Source organism: Heterodontus francisci, chromosome 14, assembly GCF_036365525.1.
Source record: "Heterodontus francisci isolate sHetFra1 chromosome 14, sHetFra1.hap1, whole genome shotgun sequence".
Lineage (NCBI taxonomy): Eukaryota > Metazoa > Chordata > Chondrichthyes > Heterodontiformes > Heterodontidae > Heterodontus > Heterodontus francisci.
Genome location: NC_090384.1, coordinates 43,631,054 through 43,650,272, shown reverse-complemented (window position 1 = coordinate 43,650,272; position 19,219 = coordinate 43,631,054). Strand labels below are relative to the sequence as shown.

Here is a 19,219-nt window from a genome sequence, read left to right as displayed (position 1 = left end):
GAGGCAAGTTCTTTACACAGAGGGTGGTGAGTGCCTGGAACTTGTTGCCGGGGGAGGTGGTGGAAGCAGGTACGATAGCGACGTTTGAGGCATCTTGACAAATACATGAATAGGATGGGAATAGTGGGATACGGTCCCCGGAAGTGCAGAAGGTTTTAGTTTAGACAGGCATCAAGATCAGCGCAGGCTTGGAGTGCCGAATGGCCTGTTCCTGTGCTGTACTGTTCTTTGTTCATTGTTTGTTCTTTGTAGTGGACAGGGGAATGTCTATGGATGTTATTTATATGGACTTCCAGAAGGCATTTGATAAAGTCCCACATAAGAGACTGTTAACTAAGGTAGAAGTCCATGGAGTTGAGGGCAAATTATTGACATGGTTAGGATATTGGTTGAGCGGTAGGCGACAAAGAGTGGGGATAATGCCGATTGGCAGGATGTGATTAGTGGTGCCCCACAGGGATCTGTGTTGGGGCATCAATTATTCACATTATTCATTAATGACTTGGATGATGGCATAGTAAGTCATGTATCCAAATTTGCTGATGATACAAAGTTAGGCAGCATTGTAGACAGTCTAGATGATAGCATAAAATTGCAAGGAGATATTGACAGACTAGGTGAATGGGCAAAACTGTGGCAGATGGATTTCAATGTGGGCAAATGTGAGGTTATCCATTTTGGACCAAAAAAGGATAGAGCGGGGTACTTTCTAAATGGGAAGAGGTTAAGTACAGTGGATGCCCAAAGAGACTTGGGGGTTCAGGTGCCTAGATCTTTCAAATGCCATGAGCAAGTGCAGAAGGTAATCAAAAAGGCTAATGGAATGCTAGCCTTTATATCCAGAGGATTGGAATGCTGCAGCTGTACAAAACCCTGGTTAGAGCCCACTTGGAGTACTGTGAGCAGTTCTGGGCACCACACCTGAGGAAGGATATATTGGCTTTGGAGGGAGTGCAGTGTAGGTTTACAAGAATGATACCTGGACTACAGGGGTTAAGTTACGAGGAGAGATTACACAAATTAGGCCTGTTTTTGCTAGAATTTAGAAGGTTAAGGGGTGATTTGATCGAAGTCTTCAAGATATTAACAGGAAAAGACAGGCTAGATAAAGATAAACTATTTCCACTGGTTGGCGATTCTAAAACTAGGGGGCAGAGTCTAAAAATTAGGGCCAGACCATTCAGGAGAGATGTTAGGAAGCACTTTTTCACGCAAAGGGTGGTAGAGGTTTGGAACTCTCTCCCACAAACAGTAGTTGAAGCTAGAATAGTTGTTAATTTTAAATCTGAGCTAGATTTTTGTTGAGCAAAGATATTAAGGGATATGGGCCAAAGGCAGGTATATGGAGTTAGGCTGTGGATCAGCCATGATCTCATTGAATGGTGGGACAGGCTCAAGGGGCTGAATGGCCTACTGCTGTTTCTATCTTCCTATGTTCCTAAGTGCAACAAAGGTTCACTAGGCTGAGCCCTGGAATGAGGGATTTGTCTGTCCTATTAACTGTTGTACTCTTTTCTATCCAATCATAGCCAACACATCTCCAGCAATTACTTCTCCTCCTCCTCCAATTCTATTAACCATCGAAATTCCCATAGGATCTATATTTGGCTCCCATGTCTTCCTGAACTCGCTTGGTGACATTATTCAGATATGGCTTCAGCATCTACATGTATGGTAACAACACCCAGCTCCATCGCTCTCTACCCTTCCAGTACCTCTGTATTGTCTGAGTGCTCTGATGGTTGGTCTTCCATCCTTCACTCTCTCTCTTATTCATCTCGTGTAGCACTTTGTTGTCTGAATCACATCTTGCACCTGGTCCCACCTGCCTATCATCTAGTCTTGAACATGCATGTGCTCCCAGTCCCCCATTGCCTCAAATTTAAAATTCTCATCCTCATGGCCTTGCACCTCCCTACCTTTGCAACCTCCTCCAGCCCTACAAATCCATCCCTCCATCCGCACCTTTCCTTGAATGCGGCCTTTTTTTGCATCCCCCTTCCCTCCGCCCAACATTGACAGCTGTGATTTCTGCTGTCTAGATCCTGCACTCTGGAATCCCCTCTCTGCCTTTCTCTCATCCTTCAAGATTCTCTTTAAAACCTACCTCTTTAAACTTTTTGTCACCAATCCCACTTTGGTTTGGTGGCCATATTTTCAATTACACTTCTATGAAGGGCCGTGGGATGTTTTCCTGCATTAATGGTGCTGTGTAAGGGCAAGTGTTTAGGTAGTTAATAAACCACATAAATATTTATCCATCAAACCACTGAGGAACCATGCCTTGCGCTTAGATGTGGGCATACAGCCCTACATGATTAAGTGTATATGTATGTATGTGTGGGGGTACTACCTCGTCACCTTGTTTGGTGGAAAACTCCATGCATTCTCCTAAGTGTGACTAGTTTAGAGAATCAAAACAACAACAAATCTACATTTTTATGAAGAAGCTTTAAATGAGAAGACAAATTTATTGACTTACTTTCTCTTCACAATGTTGGACACTGCTTTAGTGAAATAACTGGCATTTTTTTGCTTGCCCAAGTAGTCAGTGTTTGCCCACACGCTTGTGGTGATGCGGAGTATTCCAGATAGATGTCTCCCTGTCAGAAATGATCTTGCTCGCTCGCTCTCGCTCTCCAGCTCTCGCGCTCTCTGGGCCTGCATCCGGGCCTCCCTGGAGAGGGCGCACGTGATATCTGCCGGTATGCTTGAGGGCTTCCGAGACTGGTGGGCACTGGGGTGGGCAGGTACGGGAGTGCATAAACACCCCTGGTAATGCCACTTCTATCTGATTAGCTGAGTTTCATTTAAAGTTTTGGGGTTTTTTTTGTTGCTCTGTATTAGTGGTGCCCCTTTCAGAAGGGGTACTTAGTTTCTCTTTTGAACTAACTGGAAGGTTGTTAATAAAGAGGTTGGGTTAAGAGGTAATGTTATGTGTAACTCTGTAAATAAATAATGGGTGTATAGATTGGCTTCAGGTCTATCCTTCCCCAACCAGCTTTCTGGAATAGAACAAATTGTACTTTTTTATAAAATGATGGAGACATTTTTTTTAAAACTGGGAGTACAACACCTTGTGAAATGGGGTGGTAAATTCTAAGTATTTACTGCCTTCCTCAAATGTATCCCTTGAAACATAGCAACATAGAAAATAGGAGCAGGAGTAGGCCTGCTCCGCCATTCAAAAAAGATCATGGCTGATCGTCTAATTCAGTACCCTGTTCCCACTTTCTCTCCATAAATCTTGATCCCTTTGGCATTAAGAAATATATCTAGCGCCTTCTTGAATATATTTAATGACTTGGCCTCCACTGCCTTCTGCAGTAGAGAGTTCCATGGTTCATCCATCAGAGAAATTACATTTCTTTCCACAGGTTATCTATCAGCATATATCAATATTTCAAATACTGTAGTCCTTTTTGATCTAGTAATTGTAAACAGCCTCTAGTTGTTATACTGTGACTAAACTGGGCATTGTGGGTAGGTTCATATTGAGCAGTGAGGACGCTGTACAGGTGTTAGTATCCAGAGTTATATTAATATGTTATATTCTTTTCCTTCAGTTCTTCGCTTGTCTGGTGATCCTGTTTGCTTGTGAGGTGGCTGCTGGGATCTGGGGATTTGTAAACAAAGATGAGGTCAGTAATCTCTCAATACTCAAGTATCCTGAATGTCCAAAGTAATCATTGCTGTGATTGTGAGAAGTGGGGTGTGGAAAACTGAACCTTGTCCTTGATGGGGTGTGTATTGAGGGCTATCGGGCCTACTGTTTGGGGAGGGGGGAGGTTACAAGATCTTGTACTAGGGAAAGGGGAGGGGGACTAGCTGACCTTGTTCTGGGGTAAGGGGAGAACAATTGCAATGTATATTTGGGGAGGTTATCAAATCTGCGTTAGTGGGGAGGAGCACACACCTGAACCTTGCGGACTTTCTACTGGAGGAACAGGACCTTTGTACTGGGTGAGAGGTGGGGATAGCAAAACTTAAATGGAAGGGAACTATAAAGTTAACAGTACCTTTATGGGAAAGAAGAAGAGGGGAAAGCTCTTGGATAGTATACTTTTGGAGAGGGTGCTGTAGGAACCTGTACTGGGGGATGGGAGGGAGGAGGAGGGAATGCCATAACCTGCTGGGACTTGTTCTCCAGCCTCGTGTTGACTGCTTGGGTGAGATACTAGATGATTATCAGCACTCTTGGAAATTTACCCCAGCAAGACTCAGTGCCTACAGGAAAGTGGAGAAACCTTGGCAATAATGCCATGGAATCTCTTGGGTGATGTAACCAGGCAGTAGTAGGAGTAATAGGAATATAGATCCTCTCCGTAGAAAAGGCTGGAGGTGAATAATGTGTCTTTGAAAAATGTTAGTCTCTTGAGTAGCAGCAGCTGTGGTTTTTTTTTAGATTAGAGATACAGCACTGAAACAGGCCCTTCGGCCCACCGAGTCTGTGCCGAACATCAACCACCCATTTATACTAATCCTACACTAATCCCATATTCCTACCAAACATCCCCACCTGTCCCTATATTTCCCTACCACCTACCTATACTAGTGACAATTTATAATGGCCAATTTACCTATCAACCTGCAAGTCTTTTGGCTTGTGGGAGGAAACCGGAGCACCCAGAGAAAACCCACGGAGACACAGGGAGAACTTGCAAACTCCACACAGGCAGTACCCGGAATCGAACCCGGGTCCCTGGAGCTGTGAGGCTGCGGTGCTAACCACTGCGCCACTGTGCTGCCCTGGTATTGTGGGCAATGGCGGTTAGAGCCAGGGTCTTGTGGCACTGTCTTGTGCATTCTTCCCCCAGCATCCCTCTCATTTTTTGACCTGCATGGAGCTAAATGTTTGATGTATTTTGTTCTCCTCGCAGGTAGCTAAGGAGATGAAAGCATTCTATAACCAAGCCTCCACCACTTATTTGACACCGCTGCAAAAGCCAGAGAAGAAGGAACAGGCTAAAGCCGTGCTGATTGCATTGCACAATGCGGTGAGACACATTCTCAATTATACTGCACAAATTGGAGGAATTCTGATCGTGATTGAATGTCACTTTGTGACCTGGTGCTGGCTTTGGTGTGTATGTTGCTGCTGTGGAATATTTTCACCTTGCTGTTCCTGCCTGTGCCTAGAATTTCCAGTGGGAGATCAGGTGAGATCTCCCACCGTGTGAATGGTGAAAAATAGCAGTTTGTCATTTCTCTTAGGCTTGTGCCAAATTCCTGCAGAGGTTACAGAAAGGCCTGTGGAAATTTCTGTAGTTTTTAATTCATGCTCCAGATAGGAAGCTGTTGTATCTGCCTATTTAGCTTCTCAGTGGGGAAGGGAGGAGATACCACAATGCTACCTCTGTTTCTGTTAAGTTTTCTACATTTTGGTCGGATAGGGGTGGAATGGAGGGAAGTTCATCCCACTCATATTCAGGTTGAGTGGGAATTTAATGACATTTCTAAATATGTCAAAGGGAAATCATGCTGTTTAAAATAGAAATGGAAATAGTAAGAGGGGCTGCTGAGTGTGTCCTTACAAGGTGAATGAACTATCTGAGCTATACTGTATCCCAAGGAGCTGAGCAGAGGTTATGCTGTGTTCTCCCCACTCTTCCCCATCCTCAGAGATGGAGGTATTACACGGCTCCTGGGAGAAGTCTGCTTGCCATCTAGGGAGTCATGCCATGATATGACTCTGGAGGGTGGTGGTGGGTGTGGTGCAAAGTGCGGAAAACATACAAGGTAAATACAATGGAAAGGAGATGTTAATGGAGGACAGAGTCCAGGTAGTGAGTTTTTCTTGTTACTGTGCCTGGGAGCATTGAATTGCCTAGTGTAGCGAATAGATGAAAATCAAATGTAGAGAAGAGCTCATTCCTGACACAGCTCACCCAATTTTCAACTGTTACTTTGAATGGACAGAAAATCAGGCAAGCTGCTTATTCCTGTATTTGTTGTACCAGGTAATCTAGAAAAAGGAAGATCTGCTGTGGATACTCTGGAAATTGAAGGACTGGGAATGGATGAGAGGGGCCAACTGTCTAATAACTGCAAATAACAGACTATAAGCTCCTGGGAATGAGGTGGTGTCGTGTTATGGTGGAGATGCTAATATTCACAGTCTACTTGCGATGCTGTAGGCCCAGGCACCTGGAATAATGACGATGATGTTTAGTTGGTGTAGTTGTGTTTGTCACTGCTTAAACTGCCAGGCAATGCAACATGACCTAGTGGGTTTGTGAACATGTGCAAGAGACACTCTTCTGTCCCTTGGGTGTTAGTACATACGAACAGTCTGCTGGTCTTTCCATTCTGAGCCAGTGGACTGTTCTCCATTTAGCTCTGCTGTAGCACTCTTGTCTCTTGAGTTGGAAGGCTTGGAGGTTCATTAATACTTCTTTTGTTCTTTTGCTGTTAGTTGCCATATCAAGGTTAGCTTATCCTCCAGTTTATATTAAACTTTTTTTTTTCCCTCTGTCCCCACCCTCTCTCATTCAGCTGGACTGCTGTGGAGCCAACTTTGTTACCAGGGCTATTTCAGTTGAGCTCTGCCCTAAACGGAAGGGGATAGGTTTGCCGCATCATGAAGTAAGTGCCTGTTTATTCTTTTGGTGTTCTCTCCTGTAACTGATCACTGGTTACATAGCTGCTTTGAAGTCATATTTCATCTTTGCTGAAACTCCCAGGAGGAGCTTCCTCCGTCCCCTGGTAGGTTTAAAGCATAGGCCTTTTAGTACTAGGGCACACAGATGAGGAAGGTCCCAGACATAATGCTGGTCTATACTATGTCAGTCGACATCACCTGGGGCAGCATTTGTGGTGTTTTAATTGGCCTCGGTATCCCCAGGCTAAAGAGGGAAAATCAACCAGAGGTCCTATTTTTGATGGCTATTGAGTGACATTTTTCTGGTAAATGCCCAGATGTTGGGTGAAGTTGGGATCAGGCTTGGGTGTGCTGCTGTCCACAGTGAATAGCATGCTGACACTTGCTGTTAAGGTCCAAAAGCAAATGGGCAATTGGCCATGGTACCCAGAGAGCATATAGTTAGTGCCTGTGAATCTGAACCCCTGTAAAAGTCAACGCCTTGAGAAATGGGGTGAAAAGTGAAGCAAAAATGTTTTTTTTAAATAAAAATTATTTTCAAAAAGTTTTCCAGTTTTCATAAGCTTTTTGGGGGGATATTGCTGGGGGTGGGTTTACACTTTCTGGGTAAAAATTGCCCAACAATTTAGTGAGACAGACCTAGAAAGAAAGCTTTTCCCACTTAATTTGCTTCATCTCTTATTGTTCATTACACCCATGGTTTTACCCTAAAACCCAGAAAGGAGTACTTTTCCCTGGATCAGTTGGCAAACTGAGTTAATCTGCCATGCACACAGGGTAAATGACCAAGTTTACTGTCAGAACCTGGCAATTCATCTTTAATGCCCTTGATAACAGCTCAATAGCTCCACTCGGTGGCATCTGACTTGAATGCACCTATTGGTATGGTGCAATATGAGGAGAGGGTAGATAGAAATGAGGAAAATCATTCCCCTACCTTAGCTCATCCATCCAGAAAGACCCCAAAGTGCCCTCCACCTACCCACCCTGCCACCCATTAAGGCTTCCAACTGTTTAAGAGCATGTGTATTTGGAAGTGAAAATCATCTGGTCAAATTTTTATAGTACAAAATGAACAAATTTCACAGGGAAAACGGTTAAATATGAGAAAAAACTTTTCAATACATTTAAGTTCAAACCCCTTCACCTTCCAGCCCTCCCATCTTGGTTTCCTTCTAAATTTCGGGTACCTATTTTTTCATTATTAAGACCCCTGGCAAACTATCACTGGTTTGATGTAATGTTCTGCCTTCACCCTATCTGTACCACTTAATATTTTTTGTATCTCCATGAGCTTTTGAGACATTCCATTATTCCCTTCCAGCTAGCCCTAGGCACTCTTCTCTCCATCTACTTCTTGCTTCCTCCACTGCTCCAGCACCTCCTCACTTGGGCTCAGTGATGGTGAACCTAATCTTGGGTTTCCATCTAGGCTCAGTGGTAGTCTACCCCACCCCCCCACAACCCCAAATCAGAAGGTTAAAGCCTCACTCCAGGATTTGAACGTATGATCTAGGCTGACACTTCAATGCAGTGCTGAGGGAGCGCTGCATTGTCAGAAGTGCCATATTTTGGATAAAATTAGTTGAGGCCCCATCAGCCTATTCAGATGGAGATTAAAGCTCCCAGGGAACTATTTGTAGAAGAGTTCGGGGAGTTCTGTCCAGCGTTTATCCCTCAAACAACATCATGAAAAACAGACGGGCTAGGAGTTCACTGCAGCGGTGATACTGGCTCCGAATGCCATACATTAGATAGTTGTGCGCTCTGATCCTCCAGTGCTGAACTTGCCCAAAATTTGCTGGGGAACGGATTCAAATACAATACAGCACGGCCACTCAGTAAAGTTAAAAACTCACTGCAATGCAATGCTAGTCAAACACGGCAGTGCTTAATATTCACATTTACAGTTTGAACTGATGGGTAGAAACAAGTACGTATTCAAATTGGAGAGAGCTAATTAACCTTAAGGATAGGTTTTTTTGTTTCTGACTGGCTAGTTCTTTAGCTGGAACAGTTACTCCGCTGTCCTCCCATTGAGGTTATAGAAGCAATATGGAACCAGTCTTTGTGTTCAATTTTCTTTCAAACACTGTTTTTACTGATTTGCTACTTGGTTTGAAATGCAATGTAAATGGATGCTTTCTAATCACTGACTATTGCATTTACAATGCAGAGGATTAATTATCCCAATTAAACATTTTTAAAAATTACTTTCAAATATTAGTTTAAGGCTTGGGAACTAGCAACCCACTTCCCACCCCACCCCTCAGAGATCCGATTTCTGCTGCTTTGCACCATTGATCCCAGACATTGTCATAACTATACCACTGAATAATAAAATCACCTAATGAGCAGCAATTATTAATTTAAACAGCAAAATATGATCTCTGTGATTCCATTAAACAGACTGAGCCCAACTGCACCATTCGACAACAACCAAAGTGGCAGCAGCAATCACAGTTATTAATTCAGCAGACCATATCACACCATTGGTTTTAAACAGGAGACAACTAATATAATTAACTGTTCAACTTTTGTTGTGCAGGAATGGCAGAACCGCATAAAAGTCCCTGGAAATCATGGAATTATTGAAGTTACTTGCGCCATAATTTCCCAGCCTTGGGTGCTGTAAATTGGGCCCAGTAATATAGATGCACCTTTACAATGCATAAATCGCCAGAAAATTTTGCGCCAGTATCTGGTCATCTTATTTGTTTGTGATGCCTTGTGTACAATATGGCTGCTGCATTTGCTGATATAACCGTGACTAAACTTCTGCATTAATTAAAATAAAAGCGGCGCAGTGGTTAGCACCGCAGCCTCACAGCTCCAGGGACCCGGGTTCAATTCTGGGTACTGCCTTTGCGGAGTTTGCAAGTTCTCCCTGTGACTGTGTGGGTTTTCGTTGGGTGCTCTGGTTTCCTCCCACCGCCAAAGACTTGCAGGTGATAGGTAAATTGGCCATTGTAAATTGCCCCTAGTGTAGATAGGTGGTAGGGAATATGGGATTACTGTAGGGTTAGTATAAATGGGTGGTTAATGCTCTAGTCCATCCTGAATGAGTCTGCAGGCTTTCTTGGCATCTTCAGTTATATTCACCTTGGGATCCATTGCTGTTTTTCGCTTGAATAACATTCCCTCTTATCTCGCTCTTTGCTCTGGACAGTCCTCTCACCCAGTTTGCTCCTTGGGTTAATTTTTCTAGCTTCCTTCGCTCCCCATTTATGACCCACTTCTCCCCCAATTGACTGGTGGGTCAACACCTGGCTCCATAGTACCTTCCAGAATGTTCACTTCTTATCCATGCTTTTGTGAATTCTAAACTCAAACTGTTTTGATTCTAGTCCTCTCCTTTCTGGCCTATTATATAAACTCAAAGTATCCATAACTCTAAAGTATAGCTGCCGATGTTCTGACCTGCGTCAAGTCTCTCAGTCTCATCACCTTCATCCTCACGAACCTACACTGGCTCCCTGTACCCCAGCCTTAGCCCCACCCTTGGGAGCTCGCTCCCTAGACCCTTTTACTTCTCTGTTCCGCTCACCTTTTCATCCTGGCTTTTGGTGCTCCATTGCCACAGATCTTTCCCTCTAGCTCAGCATCTCTTTGTTTACTTCAATTTTGAAGAGCTTCCAGACTCGCGCTCTCCCTTGCTCGCTCTGCGATAGGTGAATATAAAGGCAAGTTGTTGGTGTTGCAATTGCCCTGTAACCAAACTGTAGAACTTGTGCTTAGAAGGGATGATCTTGCATTTATATAATACCTTTCATGGCCTCAGCATGTCCCAGGTACTTTGAAGTGTGGTCATTGTTGTAATGTAGGAAATGCAGCAACTAAGTTGCACATAGCAAATTCCCCAAAACAGGAATGAAATAAATGATTGGATAATCTATTAGTGATATTGGTTGAGGGACAGATATTGGCCAAGATGCTGGGGCAAACTTTGCTGCTGCTCTTTGAAATAGTGCAGTGGGATTTTTTATGTCCACCTGAGACCTGGAGTGTCAGTCTAGATTTTTGTGCTTGAGTCTCTGAGCTGGGCCTCACCTTCTGACTCTGGTGAGAGTGCTACCATTGAGCCAAGGCTGGCACCTAAGATTAGGTTCTCTAATGTTACTCCTAGCTCATTCCCTTTCCACTTGGGATCAGTCTTTTTGCCTTTCTCTATACCTTTGATGCTTGTATATGATATTTGGTGGCTAGGGCTGGTCACTTTACCACAAGCGTAGTTTACATTGTAAATGTGGAGGATAACCATAGCAGAACCCCCACACTTATTTTTACCCCTTGATTTGCCACTATGAAAGTTGGAGTCAATTTTCCTGGATGCCCCCAATTTGACATTAGTTCTCATTAAACTAACCATCTCTCTTCAAGGCCATAGAATGCTTGATGTGAGAAGTAGAACAATATCACTTTACTCTTGAGATTACTATTTAGTCAAGGGAACTTGATTGTGCATCGAACTAATGCTGAAAGTGGAAATATGACAGTTTTGGGTCACATTTTGAGGTACAGTAAAGTGTAATGGAATTGATATTCCTGAACTGTGTTCACTAAATCAGTGACAAACAGCCAAAATTACAAATAGATTCCATTTGTCCAAACTTGAGTGGTTGGAGAGAGCATTTTGAGGTATAGTGGTTACAAGTCTGTCATGGGGAAGTAGGAACAGTTTGAGGTAATGAATTGAGATTAGGACAAAATAAATGCAGTCACGGCTTCCAACAGTATGTTGATGACGATGCACTTAATGGGCTACTTGACAAATCTAGTGATGAGAGTATTGAGGGTTGTTTGTGAAGTATTGTAAGTTTCCATTGAGTTGCAATGATTGATGGCGGGTCTGGCTGAAGGTGCTTTACTAATGTGATTTGGTTTCTTAGGTGGACTGTGGTTCACGAATCAACGAGCTGTTTACAGAGAAGTTGTATATCATCGGGATTGCTGCCGTCATTGTTGCAGTCATCATGGTATGAATCTTACAGTTTCTAACTGCAGGGACCCCAGATAATATATGGATTCCTTTGCAGACAGGGTACCTCGCTTAGCGTTTGTTTTGTAGAGGACCGGAAGACATAATTGGATTGATTTAAGTGGATGACCTTTTACCTCTGGGTCCTGGGTTTAAATCCAGCCAAAGGTGATGAATTATAGTCTCCCAGCCCTGTAAATCATAGTCTGTCCACTCTAAGACTCCTACATGAAAGTGGTTTGGGCCACTTAATGTGATTTATAATGGGTGTGGGCTCATAGCATATAATTGTTCCCAATTAAGCAGTAATAGGCAGTGAATTAGCAAGTTTAGGTCACATATCCTTATCCTCCTCCCCCTTGCACTTAATAATGGGGTGGTAATGGGGCCAAGATAGGTAACCAAACCAAGGTGGTCAAATTACCTGCTGGGAATCAACATGTGCCTTGCGCATACAGGATAAGGGGGTCAAATGAGACAGTTAAGATCCTGCTGCCATATTCCCCCTCCTGCCCACCTGATTGCCACTAGTTAGTGTTCCTACCCACCCAACATGGTGCTACAAGTCTGGAAGTGGTCATTATCAGCATAAGTTAAAGGGATCCTCAGCTACAATTGGGGAAAACTGGATTGAGGTTTAGATCACATGGCAGCTGCTTGTGTGTTTTGAGCCTTAAAGGGTCCTAGATCTAATTTAATAGCTGCTGTAAGTTCTGTAAAAATGCTCTAAATGCTGCTCATTTCCAATCCAGAAGCTTCTACCCCTTTACTTTGAAGTGCTGCTGCCAGCACTTCCTATTTTGCTGCCCCCCCCAAAATTTCCTTCCTCCTCCTAATTTGATGCACTGCCTATTGGGGACTGCTTCTCACACCAGCAGATCGCCAAGCAGGTAATGAGGTCAAACCAATGTGGTCAGGTTCCTCGCCTACTCAAATTACATGCAACTCCAAGATCGCCAAATGTTAGAATACTTTACAATGGAAGTCATCATTGCTGAGCCTGGTTCTATCCTGATCCAATACCCACATGCTTATTTTCCACAGAGTAAGGATCAGGAATTTCTCTCTTTGACAGAGCTCAGTGAACTTTGTGCAGACCAAGAATAGATGAGCATTTTTAAAATCCAGTACAGTATTTTCTTTGAGCTTCTGGTAACTGAGCAGGGCTTGAATGATTTTCAGCATCTTTCCTTTTTTTTTTATAACTTGTTTTTTTTTCCTCCTCTGTTTCAGATCCTTGAGATGATTTTCAGCATGGTGCTGTGCTGTGGAATCCGAAACAACTCTGTGTACTAGAGGGGGCCCCTGCAGCTGCCATCTCACAGGAACCTCAGTGAGCGCAGCTGAAAGAAAAGCTTTGTAGTGAAATAGATCTTGTCATAAGATGACCCCCCAAACTAATCCTGTTGTCTGTGATGTTGCCACTTGTCACGTTCAGTTTTTAAATATATATATATATATATATATTATGTTTTTTATATATATATTATATAAAACCATATTTCTTGACATTGACGGTTCTCCCCTGGTGCCATGCTGCAGCTCTTGCTGGAAAAATCAGTGTAGTTGGCATCTGATACGCTCCCATCAGGTTTACAGCAAGTAAATTACCACCTCCATCAAACAGTGCGTTTGTGCTGCAGCAGAGTCACAAATTTTTAAGTTTGGATTTGAAGACTATTCAAGGAAAGAGAATGGACACCCATTATGCTGCAGGAGGGGGCTCAATGCTCCTTTTGATCTGAAGCCTTGGGTTGCTCAAAACAGATAAATATAGAGAGATACTTAAAATAATTGGAATCCAATTTTTTTATTTGAAAACTGCACCAGCTGTGAACCGTCTGTGCCCAATGTGCACTCAACTTGTGCAAGCTTTCCAAAATGATTGTACTGATTTCAAAGTTTTGATCTTTCTTCCCGTTGTACTGAAGGTACCTTTAAAAGTATATATGTATAATATAACCAGTGCAGTGAGTAATTCATAGTGATGGGGGCTGGTCACAGTTTGTACCTGGCCTATTGCTTGCTTTTTGTTTTCTTGCGTACCATTTGTTCATTTATGTAAAGTAGCTCTGAATGAACGAGAGGAAACTGGGCCGTGCCCCCCTGCTCGCCTGCATTTTAATGTCTTCTGTATCAATGTAAACTAAAAATAGATCATCCTTCCTGTATCATTTCAGGCAACTTTTTCACTTTTTATATCATGGTTTCAGATACCTTGGAGTCTATCGGCTTGAAGTCCAGCCTGTGTTTTTTTGGGTACCTTCGACCCAAAAGTCCTGCTGGTTATCTGCTGGTTTGAGAAACTGCTTGTGTATAAGCTCTGATGCCTTGCTTTCAGCTTCAGTCAGTTTTTTTTTAGAATATATGTCTTGTGTTCCTACTGCTGTCAGTTGTGGCGTTGTAACCTAAAGACACCCAACGGAATCGCTAAAAACAAACCTGACACTTTTATAATCATTTCCACACACTGATCATTTGAGCACTGGTAAGATGGTGCTAGATGGACACTCAGCTGTGGCTTCTGCCAGAGTCGACATGGAACAGAATCTGAAACCTGCCTCTCTCTCTCTCAAGCTTCTTCATAATGTGCCTAGAACATAAAACATTTCCTGCCAATAAGCTTCCTAAAAGTCGACAGAACAGTGCCTTTGTCTCCGTGTCAAAGCCGATTGCATTTCAGTCAGTTGATCGAATGGGCGAAAGGATGAGTAAACACAGGAGCTGTATCATTAGAGTCCATTTGCTACCCCTGGGAAACATTTGCCTGGCAGTGCACTTAGCAGTTGCTACCCATGTTCAAAAGGAAAATGGTTGATTGGTTAACAGGCAACCCACGGCAACTGCCTTCATTTAATCCTGCTCCAGCTCCCAGCCCCATTCGTACCTTGTAAATTAGGTGGGAGCCAGAATCATGTAAGCAGCTGCTATCTTTTCCCACCTCCCACCCCAATTAAAATATGTACAGTTTTTGTTTGAAAAGTGTAGGCACATTCGTCCAATGTTAATGATTTTATACTTTCAGTCTTAAATCTGGTTCAGTGTGTACTTACCAGCAGTGAGGTCGTCCCAGTAATGCAATGAGTGATAATTGTCTAACATTTCAATAAATTAAAAAGGGACAGTTTAATGGGAACGAGTATTTTCAATGACGGCCCTTCTGATTTTGTTTAAGTTGGCAGTAGAGACATGGTTGGTCACTCAGGTCTGTTGTCACCCAGAGGAGTTCCGATGAAGTGCCCATTTGCTGCTTTCTACAGCAGTGATTTCAGAAGGGCTTTGCTGTTTTGATTGTGATGTCTGAGATGGGTTGAACCGTTGTATACATTGGGTTATACTACGTGTTATGTGTCCTGTACGTTTAGCATGTCTGCATCCAGTGGGTTTGTATACAACCTGCCTGTTCTGTGAATATGTAACAATAAAGATCACTTCCTTTAACACAGCTTTGACTCCAGTATGTTTATGCTGTGCCCTACAGACTCACTCACAGTGGCATTCACTTTCCCTGTCTGTTTTGTGCTCAGTGAGATGTGGGTACTGGGGAATGGAGCATTTTTTCACTTCAATATCAGTATTGAGCAATGTTGGGTCATGCACAGATATGCTTCAAAGTCTCCAGCCTAACCTCAGGCGCTTGTTATTGTTTGTCTATTACCTATCCTGTGGCACTACTGAGTGAGGCTGTCAATTTAGCACTGATTTAGAATCCGTTTTGCACAAGGTTTTGGATTTAAGACTGTTTAATCTAATTTTATGTAGAATCTTTACAACCACTAGAGAAGAGGCTTTCATCCCACCAGTCTGAGCAAGGTTTAAAAGTCTTGGTCCCAGAGATCAAAGGTCTAAACAACTGCTTCATCTTAGACTACTTAACTTAAGCTGGGGGCTAACGCACATGCGGTTCTGTGTTTTTATTTTTCCAGTTTCTCTTCCTCTTCTGGGGATGCAGCTCCACAGATACTGGCAGCCTTCTGATATCTCAAACAACTGGGCAATTTTTCTTGTGAGCCTGGAAAGGTTATGTTGAATTCAACAGTGGAATAAATCATTGGGCACTGAGGCCTGTTTTGGCATCCTTGTTGAGGGCAGTTAATTATGTACTTACCAGGGATTGAACCTAACTGTTTTCTACTTGGCATGGCAGAGTACCACACTAAACAGTATATTTATCCATCAGAAGAGCTTTAGGTAGTACTTTTGAAGCATTCGGATTTAATGCACCGCATGTGGGTAAGTGTCTACTGGATACTGTAGTGTGCTGGTGTGGGAAAACCCCATTGTATGAAGGAGGACACATTGCTGATTACGTAGGAAAGCACTGGTCTTTACTTGTAGGTGGAAGGAGGGAGCATTACTGGGTCATTGTTCCAGCGAAGAGTTTGGGTATCTGAAGTTAGGTAGATGCGCAGTGCATAGGTTAGAGGTGGTAAAGCTCTGAATGCTGAAAATCTGAAATGGAAGCTGGTAGTGCACAGCTAGCCAGTCAGCATCTGAAAAGTGAACACTTTGGGTAAAATTCTTCATTAGAACTGGTTCTTGTGTTGAGCACAGGGATATCTGTACAAGGCTTAAGTGATCAAGAATGGCACACTTGTCATTTAAGTGCTAACAGATATTTCCATTTCTAGCATTTTCTGGGTTTATATGCAAGATGCACATGAGGCAGTGACTTTATATCTAAATATATATCTATAATATGCAAAACATTCTGTGACTACTACATACAGATTGTTCCTGCATCCATTTTGGTTTGTATGTAATGCATGCAGCTTCATACAATCCAACTGGTTTGTTGCATATAGCACAGAGGAGCACAGTCTGGGCTGAACCTGCCATAGTTCCAGTTGTAACCCAATTACTGGGACTGGTAGTGATTGCAGATTCATAGGAACAGGAGTAGGCCCTCAAGCCTGTTCTGTCATTCATTGAGATCATTGCTAATCTGTGGCTTAACTCTATATACCTGCCTTTGCCCTTAATACCATTGACAAAAAACTATATCATGGTTACAATTTACATGTAAACTTTGATTTTCCCTCCCCCACTGATGTGTCGGCTATCTGTGGAGTCATATCTCTGGTATTGCACTTAGCTTACTTTCACGTGTGACTTAAAACAGGTTATTCAACTATAGAGAGCAACCTATCTTTGCCTGATCCTGACCTCACCTGACATCCATAAAGTTCCAGCAGGGGTCACTAAGGCCGGTCAGTACACTGTGCACAGAACTTTTAGCCTATTTATGTGCACAAATCTCTAGAAATTGGGGAAATTGAGACAGCAAAGTAAAAATTCTACAAATTAAAACAAAACGATGTTAATAATGTATAAGTTTTTCCAGCAGTCTCAGTAGCTCCCTTATAATCAAGTTGAGAGAAGATTGAGTCTGTGCAATCTGCTAGTACTTCACCCCTAAGTATGAGCCCAGACTGGGGACAATGGTGATTAGGAGGGATGGTGGGTGCAGCAGAGCTGGTTTTGATCCTCTCCAGCAGACACTAGTTGACTTTACCTCATTCCACCCTAGGGGAACTGAAGCTAAATTGCGGCATCAGCTTTTATCCGAGTCTGCTTTCTCTCCAATATCTGTGCTGAACCTCTATGCAATTTCCTGAGCTGCTATTCTAGCCATTTGAAGTATGTCAACATAAACAATGAATTTATTTAATGGTTCAATCAGTTTTGTTGAAACTGCTTCTTGCATGGACCTGCCCACTCAGCTTCTATATTTCATTGACATTAATGGATTTACTGAAGTTCCTGAGGGCTTGTTGAAAAATTAAGGAACTTCAGAGCTAGTCCTGCTGTGAAGAGAGCGAGTTTACATCTGTGAGCCCAACCTCAATAAACCCTGATACTGGTCACTGACTTCATTTTCCGCATTCTGTTTGGATCAGCATTAGCGGGCGTGGATTGTTCCTCCACCAGAGGTATTTCCAACACTTCATTCTGTGGCAACCTGCTAGTACCTCACCCCAATGTTGCTCACCACCAGATGCTCTAATCTTACTGTCAGTTAAAGGATTCTGTGTTTTTGCAAGGAGAAAACAAAATCTCATACTGAGATGAAAGAGTTTGGCTGTTGTGATTACATTGCTTTATTGAATAATGCTGCATGTCGGCAGCTCAGAAACTGAATTAACCCTTTACATATTACAGCTCCCACAGAATTAAAATAATTATTTGAGTAATGTAAATTCAGCAGAGATTAAACTAAACATGCAGAAAATGCTGGTCAGTTAACAGCTGAATAGCACAGTTTAATGCTTTGAAGAGTTTGGTACATGAGCCAGTCTTATCTTTTTTTAATTGCTGATTGGACTGCTATGCACTTCTAGCATTTTCTGTTATTTCAAAAATTCTGCGAAACCACATACAAATGCCTTGAAATCTTCGAAATCTCTTTCTGATTTCTGTAAGTCACTTATCCACACGTTGAATTGTACACAGGTTGTGCCTCCCCAAACACACAAAATGGATGTGGCATCTTGCATCAAGTGGTGCAGTTCTGCATTTCTTCCACTGAATGGATTCTAATGGAGGAAAACTGAATATAATACAACAGTTGGAAAACTGAATTAGCGGTTAAAAAAAATCAGCTGTACATTCAACCTGGGGCTTGGCATCAGTTACAGGAGTAAGACAGTGAAGGAGAAAATTTAACAAGAAAATGGACAGTGCTGAGAAACTGCTGCCCAGTAAGGTGATCAGACAGTGTAAGGCACAAGTGTCGTGCTGTGATAGCTCCTTTTACAGGCCCCAAGTCAGAGGAGCAGGTGCTTTATTTACATTGCGAATAATGTAACAGGATGGTCCTACAAATCTATCTAATGCCATCTTCCTCACTAGTTTTCACCTAATGCACTCAATTTTGAGAAACTTTCACACAATGTATAAGAAAAATGGAAGAGTGGACAGGGCCTGACCCACTACAAAGAGCAGACCAAAGAGATGCTGGAAAAGCACTCCACTAAAGCTATGTACTTAAATTGGACCAATGACTAGCCCCATGCAACCAGGTCAAATCAATTATGTCTATCAAGTGTCCCCTTGGGAGGAGCTCAGCACGAAAACAAAATAGGTGTCCCAATCAACTTAAAGTGTATCTGAATGCCTCATGATCCTGCTCCACTATCACTGAAAAGGGGTAAGTAGTTAGAATAACCCTCCCCAGTCATCCTATGCATCCTGGATGGTGGTTTTCACCAGGCCTGGGGCTAGACCCAGCAGAATAGTCCTTTGAACTACATGCACCCTCTGTGTATCAGGTGAGCAAAGATAAGGAGTGCTATTGTAAAATTGAACTGAATTGCTTGTAAAGAGAGATGTACTTATTTTGTGCTCAGTTATTTATGACTATTATAGTCAATTCAGGAATACGGGCACTTATTTCATGCTGAGTTCCTTAAAGATATCAGGGAGATCAAAGATATTAGGGCAGCACAGTGGTTAGCACTGCAGCCTCACAGCTCCAGCGACCCGGGTTCAATTCTGGGTACTGCCTGTGTGGAGTTTGCAAGTTCTTCCTGTATCTGCGTGGGTTTCCTCCCACATGCCAAAGACTTGCAGGTTGATAGGTTAATTGGCCATTATAAATTGCCCCTAGTATAGGTAGGTGGTAGGGAAATATAGGGACA

General features: G+C 42.8%; 2 protein-coding genes across 2 annotated transcripts in view; one reads left to right on the top strand and one right to left on the bottom strand.

The window, feature by feature from the left end:
• Window positions 1-15,024, top strand: part of cd81a (CD81 molecule a) — an 83,625-nt gene extending 68,601 nt beyond the window's left edge. The window contains exons 4-8 of the mRNA XM_068046096.1: window positions 3,567-3,641; window positions 4,881-4,997; window positions 6,496-6,585; window positions 11,491-11,577; window positions 12,813-15,024. Coding sequence (XP_067902197.1) covers window positions 3,567-3,641; window positions 4,881-4,997; window positions 6,496-6,585; window positions 11,491-11,577; window positions 12,813-12,875 — 432 coding nt within the window. The 3' untranslated portion in view covers window positions 12,876-15,024. The remainder of the gene's footprint in view (window positions 1-3,566; window positions 3,642-4,880; window positions 4,998-6,495; window positions 6,586-11,490; window positions 11,578-12,812) is intronic.
• Window positions 15,025-17,682: 2,658 nt separating this feature from the next.
• The window catches only part of sigirr (single immunoglobulin and toll-interleukin 1 receptor (TIR) domain), a 60,503-nt gene continuing 58,966 nt past the window's right edge, over window positions 17,683-19,219 (bottom strand). The window contains exon 10 of the mRNA XM_068046094.1: window positions 17,683-18,115. Within this exon, the coding sequence (XP_067902195.1) occupies window positions 18,003-18,115 (113 nt within the window). The 3' untranslated portion in view covers window positions 17,683-18,002. The remainder of the gene's footprint in view (window positions 18,116-19,219) is intronic.